The sequence below is a fragment of the Cavia porcellus genome, unplaced genomic scaffold (genome assembly GCF_034190915.1).
Source record: "Cavia porcellus strain 051 isolate PalLab524CR breed Dunkin Hartley unplaced genomic scaffold, mCavPor4.1 scaffold_23, whole genome shotgun sequence".
NCBI classification, from domain to species: Eukaryota; Metazoa; Chordata; class Mammalia; order Rodentia; family Caviidae; genus Cavia; species Cavia porcellus.
In genome coordinates, this window is record NW_026947506.1 from 15,256,349 (window position 1) to 15,282,289 (window position 25,941).

Genomic DNA, 25,941 nt, shown 5'->3' on the forward strand with positions numbered 1-25,941 from the left:
TCACTCCGGAAAGAATGGCCAGGATCAAGAAAACCACTGACAACAAATGCTGGTGAGGCTGTGGGGAAAAAGGAACTCTCCTACACTGTTGGTGGGTGTGTAGACAGGTGCAGCCTTTGTGGAGGTCAGTCTGGAGATTTCTCAAAAAGCTGAGATTGGAAGTCACATTTGTTCCAGCTATTCCACTTCTAGGCATATTCCCAGAAGAACTGAAAGCATCATGCCACAGTGATATATGTGCACCTATGTTTATAGCAGCACAATTTGTAATTGCCAGATCTTGGAAACAACCCGTGTCCATCAACTGAGGAATGGATAAAAAAGTTGTGGTATTTCTATACAATGGAGTATTATTCAGCTGTAAAGAAGGATCACATTGAGATATTTATCAATAAATGGGCGCAGCTTGAGACCACACTCATAAGTGAAATAAATCAATCTTGCATGTATGAATACCGAATAGTTTCCCTAATCTAAGTAATGATTCAAATATATAAAAGTATGTGGTAATCATGATTCCCCATTATGTGGCCTTGAAGCCTTATAAAGTTTTCACTTATTAATTGGAAAGGCTTTATTCTGGGCTTCTTGATATAGAAATAGTTGAAGCTATAGTATATGAAGTTTTATTCAAATATTTCAAGGAAAAAGACAGACACTATCGTAACTACTATTAAGTTGGGTTATTTGGTGGTGAAGCACTAGGTTGCTGAAACAGTCATGCTTTGACCTGATTGCTATATTGTTATGTCCTGTTTTGTCTCGATCTCTCCCTTATTCATTAAAAAATTATTTAGTCATTTCTTATGTTTGTTTTAATTAAGGGGAAAATTACAAAAATTAGCAGGACATATAATAATAAGTTTTTTGATTTCCTATTAACTTGTTTTGAAGTCCTGTAATACTTCCACGATCTTCTTTTGACTGATTAGACTCTGTTCCATTCTGTATGATAGTATCAAGTTTGAGGGTATAGGCAACTACTTTGAAGGCAATAAGATTCACTAAGATGCCCATTCCGGTTTGACTATTGTCTCCTTTGGAAGTCCTGTAATGTTTACAATGCTTAAGTTTTATTGGTCTTGTTCTCTACTGTTTTGTTCAACTTTATAATACCTAATGAGATAGACAATTCTTTTCAAGGAAACAAGAGACATTGTTGATAACCGTTGTTGATAACCTTGTACTCTGTTTTACATCATGTACTATGTCTATCCTTGGTTTTGACTGACAGATTTGTTTTGCCATATTTGACTTTAGTCTCTCAAAAAAAAGTATTAAGAACTAAGGAGTAATAAAACCCACAATGTGTAAATTTTGTTGTAAAATAGAGAGGGGAAAAACGAGCTCTAAAGGATACAACAGCAAGTGTGTTTAGGGGTGTTAAATAGCTGACCATATTAATGTTTTTGGTTGGATCATTGAACACAACTGTTTGCGGTCTCACTGTTTGAATGTCCCCTTTGCATGCTTTGATATTGTGATTTGAGCAACTATCTCTAAGATGATAATGTGCGATCTATTAACTGGTGATTTCTTACTGGTTATTTTTGTTTGTTTGTTTGTGTTTTGTTTTGTAGTTCTGTATTACTTGTACCCTTACACAGCTTTGTTTTGTTTTGTGTTTTTCTCTTTCTCCTTTTAAATAAAATTTTAAAAAAATAAGAAATGGGGCTGCGGATTTAGCTCAGTGGCATAAGCACCTGCCGTGCAAACAGGTGGTCGTGAGTTTGATCCGCAGTACTGATAAAAATGAAAAAGACAAAAAAAAAAATAGAAATGATTTTTAAAATACAGATTGCAGGAGACCAACTGGGATTCACACACACATGTTGGCAAAGTATATTTCAAGTCATTTGTAACAAACCTCAACATCAGACAGTGAACCTTATGAACAATGAAGAATAGCATTGATAAGTACATCACTCCCACAGAAAAACCCCTGACACAATATAAATTATAAATTTAAGCTTTTAATAGACTGATTGGCACCTCTCATGATTTAGGTTTTCCTTACTTCCAATATTATAGCTAAGTAGATAAAAACAATAAAGATTACCAAAGATAGAATGGTATCATAGTATCAGGAGGCATTTGCTTTGTAAATTTAATAGTGACTATACTCCCCGAAACACACAGAGCTGAAAAACAATCTTTTAAAAGAAAGTGTTGCTTTTGATAAATTCTATCATCCTTTATTCTTTCTGGAAAGATTACTATAATTCATGATATCCTTTTGGAGACAAGTGACAGTCTTGTGGGATGCTGGCACTCAGAAACTTACAGCAGTGGTTTATTTTTGGGATATGTGTTGGAAAAATTACCAGTAAGTTAAATGTCATTGCAATATAAATATGAAACATAAAATTCTTGATGGTAAATTTTATAGAAGTGATAATATTGAAGATGAAACAAATCCAACATTAGGCACATGACATAATCTACAGTAATGTATATACATATAAGCAAGCATCCTGTCATGATATGAAAAACAAAATCTGCAAATGTATAAGATGTGTCAAAATGATTCAACTTCGTGAAAAACACATGTTCAACATCTATGAAAATACTTAATAGGAAAATAGCATCAAATTGAAAAATACATTTTGACAAAACAAATACACAGAACATACACCAAAATTTAAAGCAAAAAGTGTGTAATCTGAACAATTTTTTTTTGTCAGTGAGTCTCTCATGTATCTGACATGAACTACGTATATTCATATACTTGATATTACATGTTTGTGCTGGGAGCATTTCAATATTACTTAAATACATAGGGTCTCATTCCAGTGAGTTTTATGTCTATTTAGTGTGAATTTAGCAGTAAATCCTTTTTCACATTGCTTACATATATAAGGTTTCTCTCAGTGTGCCTTTTTTGATGTTTTTGATGATACCCATATGTGCTAAAAACTTTCCCACACTGCTTACATAGGGTTTCTCCCCAGTGTGAATTTTTTCATGTATTTTACAATAATCCTGTGTAGTGAAAGCTTTACCACATTGCAAACATACATAAGTTTTCTGCCCAGAGTGATTTCTTTCATGTCTTTGGCAGTCATAGTGCCATCTAAAAGCTTCCCACATTGCTTACATATACAGGATTTCTCCCATCTGAATTCTTTCATGTATTGTTCATGCAATCAACCTGCTGAACCCTTTCCCACATTGAGTACATATAGGGTTTCTGCCCAGTGAGAACTGTTTTATGTTTGTGAAAACTACATGTCATGAAAGCTTTCCCACATTGCTTACATACATAGGGTTTCTCTCCTGTGTGGGTTTTTCCATGAATTTGAATAGCATCACATGTCCTAAAAGGTTTCCCACACTGTTTACATACATAAGGTTTCTCTTCCATGTGAATTCTTTCATGTGTTCTCCAATGACTGTTTCTGCTGAAAGTTTTCCCACATTGCTTACATACATATGGATTCTCCCCAGTGTGTTTTCTTTCATGTATTTGATAAACACTGTGTATGCTGAAAGCTTTCCCACAATTGCTCACATACATAGGGTTTTTCCATAATGTGAGCTCTTTCATGTATATGACAAGGAAGGTTCTACTTTCTGACCCTAGGTAGTTGATACCTATCTAGAATATCAATGATTGTTTGTCATCCCCTCAGGAAGTGTGTGGATATAGTCACTCTATCTTTGGCTTGAGGTCTGGCCTTCAAGGAATGTAACTCCAAATACAGTTGTAGAGTATTTTCATCTACATAGCTCTTTCAAGGGCCTAGTCTAATCTGACCACCTATGATATTTCTAACATAACTAAAATAGCGGGACTATAACAACTATTTCAGAGATGACATCCCTTTCCATTCCCACTACTGCTGATATTTCATCTTTAAAGGCAACTGAATTAGACAGTAATATTATAGGCAGTCAAACAGGGCTATGCCTTCAAAAGAGACAGTGCAAAAGACTAGTTATTTTGCAACTTTGCACGAAACAGACACCTCCCATTGTGGGCCAGACCTCAAGACAAAAGATCTAACAAATATACCTACATTGTAAGGGTTGTTATTCTAAATAGATCTCTATCACCTTGGGTAAGCCAGGAGTGACCACCCCAAACCCCAACAGGAAGAGTCAGTGCTCTTTAAGCACGCCAGCCTGCTACCTGACTCACTTCCCCATTTGTCCCTGAGCAATTAGTTCTGTGCCACCTCATGCCCACTTTGTGAGTTCCCATGTTTTCTCCACCTTAGACCTGCTTTTCTTTGTGGTTTTCCTCCATAAATAAAGTCTCTAGAAAAGACAAGGTCTTTGGCAATCCTCTTGGGACCTCTTCTGTCTGTTTGTCTTTCTCTGAGGCTTTCTTTCTCTCAATAAATATTTTCTGCTCTTAACCTCCATTGTTCCTAAAATTTATTCTTCAAATTTAGAGGACATGAACTTGCTACTTGTACAGTAGGTTGAAGGTACTTGTATAGTAGGTTGGGAGTTTCTTATCCCTATATCATCTAGATATGCCAGTTTCATGTTTCTTGGTATAGGTTTAACCAGCAACTCTTTTATTAAATTTTCCTCCGCAAGAACCACATCCCCCCTCTTAAGTTAATGTTAAGACATTAACATCCTTCCATTTTTCTTAGCATTCTAAACTCTCTGGAAGACCTCATTTAAATAATCTAATTGTAATAAATAGTTGACTTACCAATCTTTGAAGAAGCCACCTATCTTGTGAAAAGGGCCTCAGAAAGAGGTTTAATAAGCCATATTAATGGTAATTAAAATAAGAATAGTAGTTGAACTACACACAGTGCACCTGGAATAAAATTTCTCAGAAAATATGGCTACTATTTATTAAGCAACCAAGGTTCTAGGCACTAAAAGTGAAAACTAAACAGTTTTTCTCTAAAACCCCACTAACCACTTTTCCCCCAAAATCCTTTAAACTTTATATGGAAGTCTGAGTTCCAAATGGTCACTTTAAATACAGAATCATTTGTGATAGGTGGCTATTAAACAACAGTGCAATTACTGCAATTACTCTGGTTATATATAATTAGCTCTGGATTGAGTAGCCACATGACCACCCACTCAGGATACTTGGAAGGAATCTGGGAGCTATTTTTATTTCCAATATAAAACTCTCATAATACATTTCATCTTCTTTTGTGACCTAATTCCACAATTTTCTGAGACCACAATCTCTGTCTTTTATCATTGTGTGTTGCGATGTGAAATAAATAATGAAGGTGACGTTTTTCAATGTTGCTGAGTAAGGAATGTATGAATGAACTGCGTGCTTGGAAAAAGCACTCCACCACTTAGTCGTATCACCTGCAAGATTAAACTTTTCATTGAATTCTCATGGCCCTTCTCAACACATTATGAGTTTGGCAATGTGAGAAAATATTGGAAAAATGAGATAGTCACAGTAAATATAATAAGCAGAAGTCTGAGATAAGATATGTGAGGAAGACTCTGTGTTGCAGGCATCTATAAATATCAAACCCTCCAGATATTTTACTAAAAGGAGAACAGAGAACTGGCATCCCATACTTCTGCACCTAGTTTCAACTCACACCTTAATCATGATCCCTAGTTCCTCCAAGACTGTTGGAAATGAAGCTGTGCCTGGGATCACCCAGGACACCATTGTGGACTGACAGTGTTATATTTGTTATAGCCTTGCTCTAACCATTGCATCTCCTTCTTGTTCTATATGCGCCATACAGCACCCCCCCCCCTTCCCATCTTTCTAGGTTAAGTTTCTATTTCCTGAAAAAGCTGTAAAAGCCTTAGCGTTCAGTTTCCTGTAACTCGCCTACCCTCTTATCTGGCTATCTATAATAAAATGTGGTGTTGTTTAAGAAATGCTTAACCTCAGGGAAATTACAGGAAATACCGAGAAAATACAGGAAATACCAGATGTTATCTAACTGTGTCAACGACTGCAACATTCCTGCGGTTTTTGGCTTTAAAAACTTAATCCCTTAGCTGTGAGGCACGCAGTCTCTGGGTCTATCCTAAGGAGGCTGCATTGCCAGGCCTGAAAATAAAGCCTTTGCTTCCTAAATTTTAATTTCTTGCTTCGTTGGATTTTATTCCGAGGTCCGAGCTACCACAATATTGGGGACAAGATGCAGGAAACGGTGATTCGGCAAAGGGAAAAGGGGACAAAAAGCAACAAATATCAGTGCCCAAGAGTCTGCAGCAAAGCAGGGAGACTGTAGTTCTCCATACTTGGTTCTGATCACTTTCTTTCAGACCTCACCCAGATTCCATCCCGTCCCCAGCTTCTGACCCGCAACATCAGCATTGTGTGGTTCAGGATCTCCCAGAGTCCTTCCCAAGCAGCCTGCAGACTTTAAAAGTCGCAAAAGTATGTCTTTGGTAAGGGCTCTCAGAATTTGCTGTGGAAACGACTTCAGCGCCATAACACTAGAAGGACCTCCTACTTTGGGTAACTGATTGGACAGTTCCTACAGCCCGCCTCTTTTTTGCTGATTGACGCCCGCTCCATTGCTTCCCCTCTGCACCAACAGGAGAAACAAACCGCTGCCTGTTAAAGTGGAGTTAAATGACCCAAGAGACTTCTAGACCAGGCTTTTCTCTATAATAATTATAATAACTATATAATAATTATCCTCACCTGAAGGATACTTGCCATTAAGGGCTTACAACTGACTTTTCAGATCAGCTCCTATTTTCTTGGACTCAAAGTATTCTTAGTGAAAATGGGAAGATGTCAATATTTAGTAATGAGGTAACAAGTTGCAGTGTCAAGATTTTAACACTATCTATCTCAATCTTCATTTTCAGATAAGAAAATGAATATACATTTCCCAAAAGAAATATAATCATTCTGTACTATTTTTAATTTTTTTTTTTTTGTACCAGGGATCGAACTCAAGACTGCGTGCTTGCAAGGCAGGCACTTATGCCACTGGGCTAAATCCCCAGCCCCAATTATTGTGTAAATTTTAAAAAGAATTTAATTATAGCAATATTCTTCAAAAGAGTAAAGATGACAGAAAGCCAAATATTCCAACTCCATTAAACAAGCTTCAGACTTTATCCAAGGTCACTTTAAAAACCCTGAAATCTGAAGACTAACATAACCAGTGTGAAGGCCATAATAAATGCTGAAATGATGTCCCACATTTGTTCCATTTGGTCACTATCCGGTTTTTTTTTTTTTAATTTTATTTAAGGAGAAAAGAAAAAAAGCAGGGAAAGGGTACAAGTTATACAGATTTACAGAAAAAAAATGAACAGTAGGAAATCACTAGTTAATGGATTACATATTGTCATCTTAGAAATAATTGTTCAAGTCACAAAATTAAAGCTTGTAAAGTGGACATTCCATCAATTATACTGCAAACAGTTCTGTTCATTGATCCAATAAAACTCTGTGATATCATTTTCTATCTTATACACTTAAATATACATGCAGTTATATAGTTTGGAGCACTTTCTTTTCCTCTCTTTTGTACCATGACTATTACACATTTTGGGTTTCATTGCTCCCACGGTTCTTATTATTTTTTTGGAAGAGAGTAAAACCAAATGTGACATAACAGAACAGAATTGGTCAAGTCAAAAGGGTGGACATAATAGATAATGTAAAAACATAATACAAGGTGATCAACAATGGTTACCATAATGCCTCCCACTATCTCTAATAGAATTGCCTATATCATTAGTTATAATACAATTGAACAAAATAGTAAAGAATAAAACCGACAAAACCAAAACATTGGAGACATTGTAGGTCTTCAAAAGTAGATAAAAGTCAACAAGAATGGGCGTCATAATGAATCTCATTATCTTCACAGCTGATGCCTAAACTTTCGAACCTGATACTATCCAGCAAAACAGAATAGGGGAACATCAGTTAAAAACCAGATGGTGAGAGTAATACAGGGCTTTAAATCAAGGTAATGAAAAGTCAAAGTGGGTTACTATAATATATCCTGCTATTTTTTCCCTTTAATTAAAAGGATAAAGATAAAAAAGTAAATAATGGAGTGGAGATGGAGATAAAAGAGGGCATAACAACGAAACAGCGCAGATCAAAACATAACCATTTAAGCAGAATAGTGTTTCACCACCAGATAATCCTAACCTAAAAGTAGTTACCATATTGTTTCTTTCTTTGAAATCCTTGAGTACAACTTCGTATACTGTAGCATTAAGTATATCAAAACAATGTAAGACCATTCAAGAGAATGACAGCGTTACAGAGTATTTAGAATTGACTAACAAAATGAACAATGGTTTCTGTATAATCTCGTTGTCTTTAAAAGGTTTTTTCTTATACTATCATACATAATAAAATCCAATAAGATACAGCCTATTTAGACCATTGGAGACAGAAGGACAAAAGCTAGATGAGACTTCAAAACAAGATGATACTAAATCTGTATTACCTATTAAGATGTCATTTTCTCCAAAATAGCTGTTCCTATCATCCAATCTTCTCTGCCTCATTTCTGTTAAGCTCTTTTTCTGTCCGTAGAGGTCAGTTTGTCTTCTTCATTTTGTTCTCTGCTCCATTTGTTGTGGCCTCTCTGCCATTATTTCTGGATTCTTTGTATTTTTCTTTTTTTAGAATATCCTGCAATACTCTCTGTAGAGTTGAATTGGTGGTTGCAAATTCCCCCAGTTCCTCTTTATCCTGGAAGCACCTTGTTTTTTCATCAATTTCCAGGGACAGTTGTGCAGGATATCTCAATCTTGGCTGGAGATTATTATCTTTCAATGCTTGAATTATTTCCCCCCATGCTCTTCGTGATTTGATGGTTTGTGCAGAGAAATCTGCTGTAATTCTGATGGGTGTTCCCTTGTAAGTGGTCTGTTTCTTGTCTCTTACAGCTTTTAATATTCTGTTCTTGTATTGAATTTCTGGAATTTTTATTATTATATGCCTGGGTGTTGCTCTGTTTGGGTTGTAGGTAGCTGGCGTCCTGTATGCCTCATACATCTGAGTATCTTTACCTTTTGCTAAATTAGGAAAATTCTCCTGGATTATTTCTGTGAGTAGCTTTTGTAGTTCACTTGTTTGTGTCCCTACTTCTTCTTTTATGTTCTTAATCCTTAAGTTATGGATCCTCTTATCATCTTCTTGTCTTTGTATTATTGCTGTTTGTTTCTTTGTTATTTTTAAGAAGTTTTTCATTTCATTCTCCCATATTACAAGTCTGCCCTCCAGTTCAGATAGTCTGTCCTTAGTTTCTTTCAAGCTGTTATGCCAGTCTTCTATAGACTTCTTAGTATCTTGGTAGTCCCTTTGAACCTGCTTCACGTATTCTATGCTTTCTCTGTTTTCTCCATCAAACAATTCTCCCCTTTTTTTCTGTTCTTCCATTCCACCACCTGTTTTTTCTTGGGTGGTACTTAACATTTCTCTAACTATTCTGCATACTTCTAGCTTCAGGTCATTGATAACTTCATTCCTGAATTCGTCTATGAGGCTCTCTATATGGTGCCTTATGTGTATTGGTGTGGTGTCTGCTATTGCCTGTTTCTCAGAATTGGGGGCCAAGGAGCCTTTCTTGTTGCTGCCTCTTCCCATGCTGCCTCTTCTTCTCTGTTCCTTATATATGCAAGCTTATATAAGAGGCCCAGCTTCTCTCCCAGTCAGCCACAGCCTGATCGAATTGCGCCAGTTAGTTGTTCCCGCTCACCGCTGCGCACCAGGGAGTTACGGACCAGGCAGCCTACGCGTCTCCCCTCCCGGCCACCGTCAGGCTCTGGGATCTGGGTTGGGACAGTCTACCAGGTCCACCGGCAGTGTCACGCAGGCCAGGCACTTTTCACCAATCCCGCCCGAGAGGGGGATGTGTGACTGGAGTCGCCACCGCGCCCTGCTCCCGCAGGACTGCTCGGGCCCAGAAAGTCCTCTGCTGGAGTCAAACTGTGGTAGAGTGTCAGTTTCTCTCACTCACCTCACCACAAGTCAGTGCACACCTCCCTGCCGTTCGCAGATTGCCATTCTCAGAGCTTCCGCGCGTCTCTCTCCTTGCCGAGCCGCTGTAGAGGCAGCCAGCCGCCGCGCGGCCGGAAACCCAAATCGCGGCTTACAATGGTGCGGTTCCAGCCTCCACACCGAGTCTTTTCTGTTCCTGTTTTAGCACCAGGACTGCATTCCAAGTTGGCTTCTCTCAGCCCAGTTCGTTCCTGAGTCAGCAGAGCATATCTCCACCGACTTATGTCTCCTTAGTCCCCACCATTCCTGGCTTCTGAGCCGAGTCTTTCAGAGAGCCTCCGGTAGTTGCTGTTATCTGTCCGCCATGTTCTCCCGGAAGTCCACTATCCAGTTTTGAGGCATGAATTCGTAATAACTTCAAATAGAAAGCTTTGCAGGCTAGTAGATTTTTCCTTGCGGGTTGAAATTCCTCACCCTTCCACATCAATACTTCTAGAAGGAAAATATGTGAAGCCATGTGATATTTTTATTTACAATTGGTTGGCTATAGGACATTTATAAAGCACACTTCTTACTGTGTCTGGTTGAGTCATGCTAGTGTGACCAAATCTAGTTCCTAGTATCTCCCTTTGAGGTTCCTTCTCTACTCTTTCTAGCGTCTGGTTCTCAGAAATTAGTTACCCTTTGTCTTTACTTGTGTTTAACATATTTCTGCTTTGAAACTAGTAAAATATAGACCACAATCTCTGAAACAATGAGACAAAATAAAGCTAAACTTCTTAAGTTCTATATGTCAAGTATTTTCCTCTGTAGCAATAACAACAACAGCAATAACAACAGAAAGTACGTTAGGTATCTGTTCTAAATAAAGTTCCAAATGTATCGTTTTTGCATTCCTGTTTTCCTGTGTGACTCTTCGTAGATTTCCATCATGTGCACATATATAAATCTGACTCCTGTATCTCTTTGTATTTCAAAAGTAGTTCTTCCGTTCATAATCTCTTCTACATATAGGCAAAACTAACAATTCAAACAGGTATCTGGCCATGAACTCATGCTTAAAATAAACACACTGCTATAGACCTCTGGACTTTTGCGTGCTGGTAGAGAACTCTTTATAAACTACTAATTTCACCTGTAGGTGTTGACTCAGCAGAACCCATGAAAAATATCCACAATAATGTGAAGATGTGTACGATGATACTTTCTGGGAAAATAACCTAATAACCATGTATGTGCTAACACAATGTAACATCATGACAGTTCCATCTGCATGTACCCCAAAATTCACATATTATCTTGAAATTAACTTACCATCTCACTACTTCACCTGAAACACAAACACATATTTTTTAGGTATCATTTAAATGTTGACAATGCCAGATACTTCCTCTCAAACCTTGACATTGTTTTTCAATATTACTGGACAGCTATGGGCCCCTGGCTTACCTTATCACACTTTATTTCAAGTTTTCATGTACTGAACTGACTCTGAGGTTAAATCTTGCCATCATTCTACAGATTCTAGTCATTTCCTTTGCTGAACTCTTGGACTCTCTCTTAAATATTCTTTTTCTTTCATGCATGCAACTTTTGTATATGGTTCAGGGGTTATAACACCTTTTAAAAAGTAGGGATTCATAAAGATAAATGTCATTTTATTAAAATGGAAAATATCTCTGTCATTTTTATATATGTTTTGTAGGATGTCAAAATTGAATACCATTGAACATTTCTTATTTCATCAATACTATGTGATCGTTTCATTTCATGACGTCTATGATTGCATTATTTTCATTTTTGTAAAATTTAAATGCAACACTTTGCTTAGGTTTGAATCTTCCAAAAACTTCTAAATTTTAATTATTGATTCATATGTACTTAATATTTTCACTACCCTAACCAAAACTTAATGTATGTTTTACTGAAAGGACCATCTCCAAATGAAAAAAAGCACCACTGTCGCTTCCAAGGGAAGCTATACAGTCATGCAAGACTGACTAATCAATGACACTTGCAAAAGAGTCGAGGCTCTGTAAGAGTCCCAAAACTAACCTCTGAGCAGCCTTACCTGACCTTAATACTATATGAGGTTAATTTTAATTAGCACAGGTGTTGCTTTACATAAACACCCAGCAAGAAAGTATCACCAAAAAGATACATAAAACTTAATAGTAATCTAGGCTAAATATCAAAGAGGTACCAAATCTTATATATTAGCCCCTGTGATAGCCTCCAGCTAAGCTTACAGTTTGTCACTACTGTGGTTTAATGATGTTAAAAAAGCTACAGTAACAACTATAATGAGTTCAACAAAAATCTTTCAATTTCTTAGCTCAAATTATCTTTCAATAATAGAATCCTCAGTACTCTTACAATTAAAAATCTTATGTGCTCATAAGTAAATTTGTCTTTAAATAAGTAATTTACCTCAGATTAAAAGTTCTTTTAAAATAAAAATTTTGATAACCTCCTAATTGCCAAAAAGGGAGAAACTATGTCTGTTGCTAAATTAGAAAGATATCACTTTTATTCCAATCAGTCTAAAAGAAGGACATACAGCATACGGGCACAAAAATCTAAACTAAGACTGCTTTGGTTTACATCTGAGCTCCACTCTGTGGTAAGTGTATGATACTCAACAAGTATCATACACATATCAAGGGACCACCCAATAGTGGTCCCTCGATGTCCAAGGATAATTGTTGCCAAGACTCTTGCAGACACTAAAATCTGCAGATGCTAAATGCCCTTATAGAAAATTGTGTAGTGTTTATACAGAGCCTATAAAGATTTTCCTGTAAAAATTAAGTCATTTCTAGATTATTTATCATACCTAAGACAATGTAAATGCTATGCAAAAGTTGTTAAATTATATTGTTTAAAAATAACAAAAAGTTTGTATATATTCACTATCAAAAAATTGCTTTTCGGATATTTTCAATCTGTGGAAATTTGAGATGTGGAACTTGAAAATATATAGCTTTAAAAATTTGAATGTTGATACAAAAATATTCTCTGATGGGCAGTCCTGCTAAATTCTAGACCTCACAGTGATATCCCCTGACTGTTTCCCTACCAGTGCCCTCTCAGTGAAGAATCTGCTGGAGAGACTGATGACCAAATACCCCATGACTCCAGGCAAGGGTTGTCACTGCAGTGGATAATTGATGCAAAAAAATGAAGGAACAAAGACCACATACCTCTGTGAAATGAAACAAAATAATTAAACTAACGGCCAATTGATATATTTGCCTATATTTTTCTTATTATCTTCCTGCTGTTCTTGAGCTGAAGTCTTTGTACTCTTGATTACTATATATCTGTATTCATCTCCAATGATCAGTTTTGAATTGGGTCTTTGAATTTGGAGGTCCTCATGTTTTTCCATTTTTCTACATTCTAGATAGAGGTTCTTTGTCAAAGGGACAACTGGCAAATTTTTTTTCCCAACCCACGAGTTTTCTTTTCACTCTGTTGGTGATTCCTTTAGAACTTTTTAATAAGATGAGATCCCAGTTGTTGATTCTTTGAAATAATTTATGTCAGTTTGAGTTTTATTCATGAACTCTCTGCCTGCACCTGTGTCCTGAAGATTTCAACCTACCTTGTCTTCCAATAGATTCAGTGTTTCTGTTTTAACATTCATACCTTTGATCCATTTTTACTTTAGTTTAGTGCGCAGGCATGAGTCTACTTTAAGTCTTTGGAATGTGGAAATCCAATTTTTCTAGCATCACTTGTTAAAGACACTATCTTCCTGTGAACATTTTTGCCCCTTTTTCAAAAATAAGGTGGCTGAGTATCTTTGTAGTCGTGTCTGTAACTTCTATTCTGTTCCATTGATCCTCAGATTTATTTATTTGCCAGTGCCATGTGGATTTTACTATAGCACTTTTATAGTACAATGTCAAGTCAGAAATTGTGATGCCTCCTTCCTTGCCTTTGTTGCCCCAGATTGCCGTTGCTTTTCTAAGTCTCTTCTGGTTCCACATGAATTTTAGGAATTTGTTCTGTAGATCTGTGAGGTATGCTAAGGGTATTTTGATCAGGATTTCATTAAATTTGTGGATCAGTTTTGGGGGTGTGGTCACTTTCACTATGTTGGTTCTTCATATCAATGAGCAAGAGGTATCTCCATTTTCTGAATTCCTCTTTGATTTCCTTTAAAGTACTGTAATTTTCTATATATAAATATTTTACTTCATTAGGTTGATTCCTAAGTATTTCATTTTTTGTATGTTATTGTGAAGTGCGTACTTTCCCTAATTTCTGTCTCAAATGAATTTGTTGTTTGTGTACAGGAACGCTATTGGCTTTTGAGTATGAATTTTGTACTCAGCCAACCTCCTGAATTTGCTTCCCAAGTCTACAAGTCTGTTGGTGGAATTTTGCAGGTCATTTATTTAGAGAATCACATCATTTGCAAATAATGATAATTTAACTTCTCTTTCCTATTCTTATTCCTTTTATATCTCTCTGTATTGTCTAATTCCCCTAGTAATGTTTCCAGAACTATATTGAATAGGAGGGGATAGTGGGCATTCTTGTTCCTAATTTTAGAATAGAAGCTTTCAGCATTTGTCTGTTTAGTATTTTGACTGTTGGTCTGTCATAAATGGCTTTTACCTGATAGAGGTAAAGACAAGAAATTTCAGATGTGCAACTTCCAATTTATCTATGACTTGTGACCTTGTTCTGTGTGGGTTGGAAGCCAGAGATTGCCTTTTAATCTTTCATATTGACATTTTGCTAGTTTCCTCTGGATAAGCCAATTGTGAGGTCCCAGGTGCTTCTCAAATTGGGAACCCATCCACAGTGTAGGATAATGGGTCAGGTACCAGAGTTTCTCCTAACCTAGGTTATTGGGAAGGCAGTGAGGTATGAAGTTGGTCTCTCCACAAGTATGGCTTATCTAAGTTGTGGCTGGCTTGTTTTCCTGGCCTACATTGGCTACACTCAGGAGGGTCTCGATGGCAGCTGGCATATACCTAGGGTAGGGCTAGCTGTTTCTCCTCCTGGTCTGCAGAGGCTACCTGCTAGAGGCTCTTAATGGTGGCCTGCATGCATGTCTCAGTGGGGCTTGCAGCTTCTTCTACAGGCCCATTATGGTCCTCAATCAGTTTCCACACTTTACCTGCTGCCTCATATTGTTGCTGTTGCTTCACCTTATTCTGCACCCCTATCCCTGCCTGTCCATTGGGTGCAACCTAGTTGGGGTTCTACTGAGTCTCTGATTTTTCTGCTGGCCTCTAGTCACTGAGTTCCAGCAATGGAGGGAGGGGGCACTTGACTCAGATCTCTTCCTCACCAGTTACAGCAGCTCCTGTTCAATAGTGCAGAGAGCAGCTCATCTGGGCTCTTTCTCACCATTCAGAGCAGCTCCTATTCAATGACAGGTAGAGAAGCCCCTCTCAGTTCCCTTTCTCACGAGTCACAGTGGTGGGGGAGAGGAGCCCATCTTGGATTTCTTTCTCACCAACCACTTCACTGTTATTTTTTTGGAAAGATCTTTCCTTTCATGAACATTAGCTTTCATACTGGCTTCTAGATTTGAGGGTCTATTTTCAGCTTCATTCGAACTATTTTGTCAGCTTTTGATGGAATTTTTAATTTCCTGAATACCTCTATAAATCTGTTGCATGCATTCTAATTCTTTTCTATATTGTTCATTCAAATTTTTATCATTTTCTTATGCTCTACTTTTATCTACACATGCATCAGATATACTCAATATTTTTCATAATAGTTTTTATTTTTACCTTACTCAAAGCTTATTATATCATTCATCATATAATTAATTTTTGTCTTCTTCTTTACCAAGAGAATCAATAAGAGTCATGTGGGTGAATATTTATAATCTTTAAATTCTGAAAATCTGATTTATCTGTGAAGTGTGGGCTGTGTTTTGTGGACAGTGCTTTTAGCTTTCCTGTCATTTCAGCACTTTTTACTTTTGTGCACTGTCCAAGCATCTGTAAGTGTGGTAACATTTGGATAGCCAAAACATCAGAGAATCCTTCAAAAATTATTTTTCACAGGTCATCTTATGTTGGTTTGACACACATTTCTTATAAATAGCTGAAGCACAAGAGAAAGCCAAATATCTGAGTCTAAAAGAAAATGGTTATCACCATCAACAATCCTTTTTATATCTTAGACCTATACATTTGAAAGGCATGAATATATTTAATAAACCATGAGATTGGCAATAATGAATGCCATAACTATATGAAGATTTTTGTTTCTTAATTTAGTTTTGTACCAAGAGCATCTTTAAATCAGAAAATGTATTGTCTTATTCTTAGAAAACAACTTGACAATAACCAATGTAAACAAATTACAATATATTTACCAATGTTTCTTGAGGTGTCTCTTACAAGATTATGGAGATTATTGGGGTATTCGTAGTGGAAAAGGATTGGAGAAATATTTCCAGATGGCTCTTTCTTTATTCACCAAGGAGAGTCCTAACAGTTTTCTCAAGTGTAGAGTTCCTATTTATCTTAACAAAGTCTTAATGATCTATGAGTACCAGATCTTAACACCTAATAAAAATGAAACACTAGAATTATTGTACACAGACAAGATATATCATACTTATAAAAGTAATTTTAACATCATTTTGACTGGCCAATAACTGGCCAATTAAACATCTTTAATTTTGAGGACATCTGTAAACCAGTTTCATTTACAGATAAATGTTTTAAAAATCTAAAAAGACAAAAACAAAAAAAATTTTTTTGAGCTCAAATAATATCTTTTTAAAGGAATCTTGGTAAAACTTGATGTCCTCCTTGTTTCGGAGTGAAATTGAGGGTGAAAAGGGGGCTGTAACAGATAAAAGACCTGAAATGGGATACAGAAGAATTTAAGAGATTGTATGAGGTATGCAAAGTAGGAATATTAGAGAAGGTAAATAACTCTTGAAGGTAGGGATTTTTTGTTTAGCTTTTGGCAGTAGTTGTCTAACTATGCAAATAGAGGGATCAAAAGTCCCATTCTTTGGTCACCTAGTGTCACTGACATATTAGATGCTCAGGTTTCAATTCATTTTGGAGGCGGGATAAGGGAGAAAAAATGGAAGAATTTCCCATCTAGAGCAGAGAAAGGTAATTACCACACCTGGTGCAGCAAAACAATAGTGGCAAGAGGGCCTATACTGAACATGTTCAGTTAAAGTCAAGGCTGTTAGGAACATGGGTGAAGGGGCAAGTGGGTAATCACTTCAACTGACTAATCACCAAGGGTGCCAGTTTCCTTGGGAAGCATCCACCCATAATTAATGCTAGGTTCACAGGCAGAGAGGAGTGAGTCTATGTTCCAAGTGGTGAGAAAAGGAGAGCAAAACTAGAGAATAGCTGACAGGTGTGGTTAAACGCCGTGGTTGTGGCTGCAGCAGTGAACAAAAGTGTATGGGAGGGTCATAAGGTACAAAGTATTAGAAGCTAGGAAAATGGAGTGAGTTTAAACAATCTGAAGCAATCAGCACGGCAGGACTGGGGAGATACCTGGAACACTGGGAAAGGTCTAAAATCACTGTTACTGAGTAGCCTCAGTGGAAAAGGCTCACAATAAGAAATTCCTTCTCAAAAAGAACTTCCTGTTACCATCCAAGTCACAGCACCATATGTTAGGTTAATGGCAGAGGCAGCACCTAGAGACAGAGGCAGTACGAAAGATGAAATTTTGTTCAGCCTACCTACAGGCACAATAACATCAAAGTGACAGCAGCAATTATCTGGAGGCAATCAGCCCAGGTGTATGTACATAGAACAGATGCCAGGAAGATGTCAAGTCTGGTCCTAAAATAGCTTTACTCTTCTTACTCCTTGTTTGCCAAGCCATTGTTAATACTGGGGAGTTTACTATATATAGTGGGCAGCCCAAGCATCTCAGGCCAGTCCTGACAGAAATGACTGACAGAAAAATTACTGTAAAACCCTTCTTACCAAATTTAAAGATTATCAGACATTTAAACAAAAGGGCTCCAAATGTGAGTTATATAAAGCCTATTGTCAAGTATAATCCTGTCTTTCTGGAATCTGGAGCCTGGACTGTCTCCTGATTAGGTAAAGCAAATATATTACCAGTCACTTAGTTTAAAATGTTCAAGTTTGTGTGTTCACTGTCAAATCAAAGGAGGTCATATTGGAGGAGGGAGGGATTCATCTAAAGCTAGCTGTAAAGAGATAGAGCAGTCAATTTGCCCAAACCACAATCTCATTATATGGCAGTGTGTCTATGTTATAGTGAGAAACACAAAGTGATAATGTAGTGGAGATATGAAATTATTCATCATTATATATCCTAACACTTGCTTTATTTTTATCCATCTGTACATTACTCAGATCATTCACATTTTCTAGTGGGAAGAAAACTTATCTCTGGAACTCTGAAGCCAGCATTTACACACTTTGTCACTTGCTTGGCGCTGAGAAGAGGTAAATGATTATGTGTTCAGAAGGAAGAAGTTAGCAGCCCTCATCACTAAAGGAAAAGAAAAAGCTGTCTTTTAAACCTGTCATTTTACTGTCAATTGTATATGCAAGGAGTTTTGAGATATTCTCTCAGATATGCCATGAGTAACAACAGTTCACTTCTATTCCAGATGAAAACAGAATGACTCAATAAGGGTACAAAGACCTGAGGAAAACAAAATAAGTATAGGAGTGAGCTAAACTGCACAAAAATAGACTAACAAACGGGTGCATTGAATTGACTCCACCAGTTTCCTCTCCAAGTTACTACTCCTCTATTTTTCAATAGAGTACTTGTATCTTTTGATGACTTTATAAAGATACCTTAATAATCAAAGCATATATTGCATTGTATTCACTTTCTGCTAAGATGCACAATAACTAAAGTCTCTGCAGAGTCACTCATGAGAAAAACCCTTTTTATTATTTCCAGGTTGCATTAGTTCTTTTTACTCAACCATGTTATTATTTTGAATACTGGATACATTTATGGGATATGAGAGTTTAAGTAAATAAAATTAACACACACCAAAAGATTGGATCTTTTTGTCAAGTAATCTGCTGCCAATAATCTACTAAATGGGCATTGACCACCACTGAGATTTTAATCTCTACAACTGTGGAAAGTTAAGGTTAATTGCAGACACCCTTGTTCTGTGGATTTCCAACTGGCTGAAGGCAGAGCTTTCAAATTAGTAATACTCTGTTAGACTTAGTACCATACTATAATATATACATACATTTTAGCTTCCCTTCAATAAATCCTGTTATGAAATTTGAGACACAAAAACTTCTCTAGATCAATGTCCTCATCATTAAAACCAGTCACTCAAACCTGCACCCCAAAAGTTCCTTAGAACAATTAAAATGTGCAAATGTTTATACTGAAATAATTCACCCTAAAAACTTTAGCAAATTGTAATTCTATGTGACACTGCATTACCTACTGTAGTCATGGAGATGTATGCCACCATTTTTTTTTTGTTTTCTATGAGAAGCATTGTACTTTCTCATTAACATCTCTCAGTTTCTCCAACTCCATTATTTGCAACCATCATTATCTTCTATGCTTCTCTATAGTTATCAATTTTAAATGCTAAAAACTAGCATAATGAAGCTTTGTTTATGCATTGCATATTTCATACAATGATCTCTTGGCTAATGTACATTGTCACAAATGTGGAATTTCTTTTAAGCCTCAATAAAATTTCAGTGTATGAATAAATTTGGTATTATCATTCTAAGGCCATGGTTTGCTTGTAAAATGTTTAAGGCAGGGTAGTGATGATTTGGGTACAGGGTGTTTTGCTGTTCTAAATTTAACATTATAATGCACTTTCTGACCTCACTTGTCTATTAATACAGAAATAAGGGAGTAAGAATGTCCCTGAGTTTGTGACGTAAAACAGTGTAGCTCATTACTAACAGTCCTGTCTGATTCTTGGTTTCCTCCTTTTCTATATTTGTACTATCTTTCATTTTGTTTGTGCATGCTTTCTGACAAGACTCATAAAATGTTTCACACACTAATTAGAAAGACTTTCACTTCATGGGGAGTTCTATGGTTTTCTAGCTAAGTGGAAAAATTAAAGAGTTTCCCACATTCATTTTCTATTTATCCATCTATTTATCATCTATCTATATAAAATTTTTCTCTCATTTGAAGACTGTATTATAGAGCTAAAATGAAACAAGAAAAATAAATCATATCCCAAATTGTTTATGTTCAGATTTTATCTTCTAAGAATTTCTTAAGGTGTGTGATGGTACATGTGTACTTTTTAAGATTTTTTATATTGCATACAAAGAAATAGCTTCTCTTCACTGTCCTTTCATGTCAGTGCAGATTACTTTATATATTCAAAATTAATTTCTTGAGTTTTAGTATCTACATTGATTGCTTAAGTGAAGGCTTTTCCATATTGCTTATTCACATAAGAGTTTCTAACCTATGTGATTCTTTTCATGTACTTGACAACCACTATGTGTGCTGAAAGCTTTACCACAAAGTTTACATACATAGGGTTTCTCTCCAGTATGTGTTCTTTCATGTATTCGACAGTGAGTGTGCTGAATGAAAGCTTTCCCACATTGCTTACATACATAGGGTTTCTCCCCAGTGTGAGTTCTTTCATGTTTTTGACAATCACCCTGTGTGCTGAAAGCTTTCCCACATTGCTTACATATATAGGGTTTCTCACCAGTGTGAATTCTTTCATGAGTTCGGCAGTGACTGTTTGTGCTGAAAGCCTTCCCACATTGCTCACATACATATGGTTTCTCCCCAGTGTGAATCCGTTTATGTCTTTCACAAGAACAGTAAGAAGTAAAAGCCTTCCCACATTGCTTGCACACATAAGGTTTCTCCCCAGTGTGTGTTCTTTCATGTTTTTGACAGTCACCACGTGTGCTGAAAGCTTTCCCACATTGCTTACATACATAGGGTTTCTCCCCAGTGTGAGTTCGTTCATGAATTTGACAATGACTGTGTTGACTGAAAGCTTTCCCACACTGCGTACATACATAGGGTTTCTCACCAGTGTGAATTCTTTCATGTGTTCGACAATGACTATTCGTGCTGAAAGCTTTCCCACACTGCTTGCATACATAGGATTTTTCCCCAGTGTGGGTTCGTTTATGTCTTTCACAAGAACAGCGAGAAGTAAAAGCCTTCCCACATTGCTTGCATACATAGGGTTTTTCCCCAGTGTGAGTCCTTTCATGCTTTTGACAATCACTACGTGTGCTGAAAGCTTTCCCACATTGCTTACATACATAGGGCTTCTCACCACTTTGAGTTCGTTCATGAATCTGACAATGACTGTGTTGGCTGAAAGCTTTTCCACATTGCTTATATACATGGGCTTTTCTGCCAATGTGGGTACTTTCATGACTATCAAATGATTTGAAGGATTTCCCACAGTCTGTATATAAACTGGATTTTTCTCCACTGTGTGTTCTTTCATGTTTTTGAATATCATTGAGAGAAGTAAAATCTTTTCCACATTGTATAGATACGTAGGTATTCACCATGCTGTGATTTCCTTCATGGATTTGAACATGGTTGAGTGTATGGAAAGCTTTCATATCCATCTTATAGAAAAAGGGCTTTTCTTGAAGGCTTCTTTCTTCAGTCTGATCAGAGTAAGATTTTTCATGTTCTCTATATTCACATAAATTCTTTCCAAGGTTTGACTTTGCATCATCCTGAAAGGACTGGAAGTCAGTGTAGGTTTTCCCATTTCTGTGACAGTTCAGTTCAAATCCATGATACCTATATGATTTAAGTCCTGTGTTAACAATGATGGATGTAAGTGGTGATGAATGACCAATCCAAAGCTTTCCATGAGCAACACTTCCATCTGGTTTTGTACAAAGAAGTTTCATGTGCACTTTACGACTGGAAGTCATAAAAACCATTTCCCTATATTGATCAAATAATTTATGTTGATGGCATTTCTTTAAGTCTTCATTTCTGTCAAAGAAAAAAATAACAAATCACAACCAATCACAATGAAACGTATCTTTATATTAAGGGTTTACCAGGAAGAGGTCTCTATTTTGATTCTCGTAAGAAAATAATATCATGAATTTACTGTATACTCTAAATGACTGCTTGTAAATAGCTTTTGACAAAACAGCATTAATTTGGTATTTATAATTGAAATATTGTAAGGTTTGCAATATATAATACTATAATTTTGGGTGACTGGTATATACTTATATGACACGACTACTTTTGATACACTTTTCCTCTGTGATTCTACTTCTGCCCCTTCCACTGAGTCTCTTCATCCTCTTCAAAATATTTGCCTTACTTTTTACCTTTTCTCTTTTATTTTACTTATTAACATTTTGCATTTCTCATACAAAATGTAACATGTAATATTAGATGTTCTGTGTCCTTGTCATTTAATGCAATATGGGTTCCATATCTATCCTTTTTTTTTTTTTGGCAAGTGACAAAGTTTCACATTACCTTATAGTCCATCATACATACACACCACATTATTTTCAGTGTTACAGAATTAACCAGGAGGTTTTGTGTTGAGCTACATTCTCAGAGTTATGTATCTTTTACCATGATATAGAATTTGATTAATATTAAATTGCTGAGTTGGAGTATGAAGTTTAAAAAAATGAAACAAATAAAAAAAGAAACAATTTCAAAACAAAATAATTGGAGATTAACAATGGTTCATATATTGTGTATTGGTATTTTCAAAATAGTTGCTCCAATTGTAAGACATACACATGCAAAAATGATCAAACAATGAAGGTACAAACCACTCTTTTTGATGAAGTAATATAGATTAGTAGTATAATTAATTATCTTGGAGATAACTTTCTTTTGTCCTTCCTACTTTCCCTCATCTCAGTTGTTCTTACCTCTTGAGCAGTTTCTTCTATTTTCATAATATCTATTTTACATTTTGGATTCAATTTACCCTTTTTTCTATACTAGGGAGAAAATACAATGTTTACATATGTAAGTCTCATTTATTTCACTTATGAGTATGACCTCAAGTTGCATCAATTTACCTTTTAAACCTTGGGTTTATACTTATTTATAGGTGAATAATATTCCATTGCATAAAAATATTACTTTGCTTCCATTCAGTGGTTGATGGGCATTTGGGTTGTTTCTAAGATTTAGCTATTATAAATTATGCTGCTATAAACATAGGTACGCATACATCACTCTGGTATGTTTTCAAGTCTTTTGAGAAAATACCCAGAAGTGGAATAACTGGGAATAAATGGGACCTTTAAGCCTAGATATTTTAGGAATCTGCACCTTGATTTCCACAGTGGTTTTTCCAGTCTACACTCCCACCAACAGTGAAGAACAATTTATTTGTCCACCAAGCAGCCCCACTGGTATTTGTTATTGGTTGATTTCTTGATACCTACTCTTTCTGGTATGAGATGAAATCTCAGTGTTGTTTTAATTTGCATTTCTTGATTGACAAATGATGTGGAACATATTTTTAATATATTTATTTTCTATTTGTACATATTCATCTTAGATGTCCCTTTTGGATTAGGTTTTTGAATGTGGGAGGGCCTGAATTTTTCAAATTATTTGTACATTCTAGATAGAAGTTCTTTGTCTGAGGAACAGTTAGCTAATTTTTTTTTACTATGCTGAGAATTATATTTTTACTCTGTTGTACATCACTTGATGAGATCCCACTGTTCTTTGAAACACTTCCCATGCAGTTTGTGCTCTGTTTATGAATTCTCTGCCTACTCCTATGTCTTCAAGACTTCTATCTTATCTTCCAGTTGATTTCTATTTTAAAATTTAGATCTTTAATCCATTTTGAATTTATTTTAGTGCATTGTGAAAGACAATTTTTCCAGCACCACTTATTAAAAAGGCTATTTTTCTGTGAACATGTTGGTGCTTTTGTCAAAGAAAGGTAGCCAACTTTAACTTTAGTTGTGTCTGCATCTTCTAATCTGTTCCACTGATCTTCAGATCTGTTTTTCTGCCAGTACCATGCTGACTTTATCACAGCACCTTTGTAGAATAATTTCAAATCAGAGATTATGCTGCCTCTTACTTTGCCTTTGGTGCCAAGGACTGCCATTGGTATTCTAGGTCTCTATTTTCAAATGAATTTTAGGAATGTTTTCTGTAGATCTGTGAGATATGCTAATGGTATTTTGATTCAGGTTCCATTAAAACTATGTATCAGTTTTTAGAGTATGGCCATTTTCTCAATGTTGGTTCTTCCTCCCTAAGAGCAAGGGATATCTTTCCACTTTCTGAAATCCTCTTCAATATCCATATCATAGTACTATAATTTTTAATATATAGATCTTTTACATCCTTTGTTAAATTCATCCCCAAATATATAAGTTTTAGGATGTTAGCTTGAAAGTGATTATTTCCATAATTTCTTCAGTGACTCTTGTTTGTGTAAAGGAATACCTCCCTCCAGGAATGAGTTAGGGAGAACTGCTTCTTTTTCAAGTTTATTAAAGAGTTTGAGGAGTATTGGTGTTAAATCTTCTATAGATTTCTTACAAAACACAGCTATGAATCCACGAGGACCTGGGTTTCTCTTTGTTGGTAAATTTGTGTTTTGGTTATTTTGTCTCATTGCTGAGACAAAAATACCCAATGTCCAACATTAAAGAAGAATAGGTTTATTTAGCTCAGTTTGTGGAAGTTTAAGTCTTTACTTGGCTGTCTCCAAAGTAGAGTGGCACATATCACAGAGCAACAACAGCTCATGGTGTCAGAAAACAGCACAAAGATCATCAACACAACAAAAGAAGTATGGAGATAAGACTGTCTCTTATATTGTATGTAGGCTACCCACTCTAGGGTGAGTGTAGCAGTCACACCCATAATCCCATCAGTGGACCCTGAATCAATCATATATTCAAGAAACCTGCGACCATGATTATGTGATGCTTTGAGGGCACATCCAGACACAAAGCATAACAGTTTTTAAATAAATTCCCAGTTTCACTAACTGATACTGGGTTATTTGATATTTTTATAACCTCTTGATTCAGCTTTGGTAGTTCATACATTTCTAGGAATCTGTCCATTTCTGCTGTGTTTTCAAGCCTGTTCAAGTAAAGATGTTCAAGGAAGGCACTGATAATCTTCTGAATTTCCACAGGCTCTGTAGTGATTTTACCCATTTCAGTTCTCATTGTATGAATTTGAGCATTTTCTTTCCTCCTTTTGTTCATAAGGTTGGATAGGGGTTTATTATTGTTTCAAAGAACCAGCTCAATTCATTAAAAGTTTGTATTGTTTTCTTAGTCTCAATTGCATTAATTTCTGTTGTGATTGTTATAATTTCCTCTCCTCTATGAGCTTTTTTTTCTTTTTTTTTTAGCTTGAGGTACAGTATTAGGTTATTTGCTCATTTTGCTTTCTTGATGTGAAAGTTCACTGGTATAGATTTACCCCTTAGGACTTCTTTCATTGTGTTCCACAGGCTCTGGTATGTTGTATTTGTATTTTTGTTTGATATTGTTTAATTTCTTCCTTAATTTCATCTGTGACCCACTGGTTGTTCAGGAGGATGTTATTTATTTTCCATGTGCTTATAGGTTTTGCAGTTTCCTTTGCCTTTATTTTCCCATTTTTTTGTACTTTGTTATGGTCAGATAAAATATGTGGGATACTTTCAATTCCTTTCCATTTCCTAAAGCATGTTCTGTGGGCTAGTATATGTTATACTAAGATGCTAAAAATTAAAATAATTGATTAAAAGATAATTAACAAAAATAGTTAAAGAGATAGTTATTAGTAATATTGTCATTCTGTACTGAGCTCATTACCCTAGTAACCAAGCACCAACCACATAGTTATAAATTAACTGACCACGTCGTTCTGCTGTTCTGTAATGTGTCACCCCCCCACCTTAGTGAGCTGTGTGCTATGTCAACTTTTGTTCCCCTTGTAAGAGACAAATGATGCTGTGTCAGCCATTGTTCCCTTCATGAGAGACAAATGTTCCTGGAATTGGCAGATCAAGTGCTATGAATTGGCTAACCACCCACTGTGAAATGCCTCTTACCTCAAGCAAAGGGGAA

At 36.2% G+C, this 25,941-nt stretch overlaps 1 protein-coding gene across 5 annotated transcripts in view; it reads right to left on the reverse strand.

Annotated features, from left to right (window-relative positions):
- Nucleotides 1-9,416: 9,416 nt before the first annotated feature.
- LOC100731149 (zinc finger protein OZF-like) overlaps nt 9,417-25,941 on the reverse strand; it is a 37,383-nt gene continuing 20,858 nt past the window's right edge. For 4 of the 5 annotated variants that reach the window (XM_013143292.3, XM_063233844.1, XM_063233842.1 and 1 more), the window contains one exon: nt 18,775-21,847. In XM_013143292.3, coding sequence (XP_012998746.1) covers nt 20,317-21,847 — 1,531 coding nt within the window. In that variant the 3' untranslated portion in view covers nt 18,775-20,316. Of the gene's footprint in view, nt 10,385-18,774; nt 21,848-25,941 lie in introns of those variants that run through there. The other variant, XM_063233843.1, reaches the window with a different exon arrangement.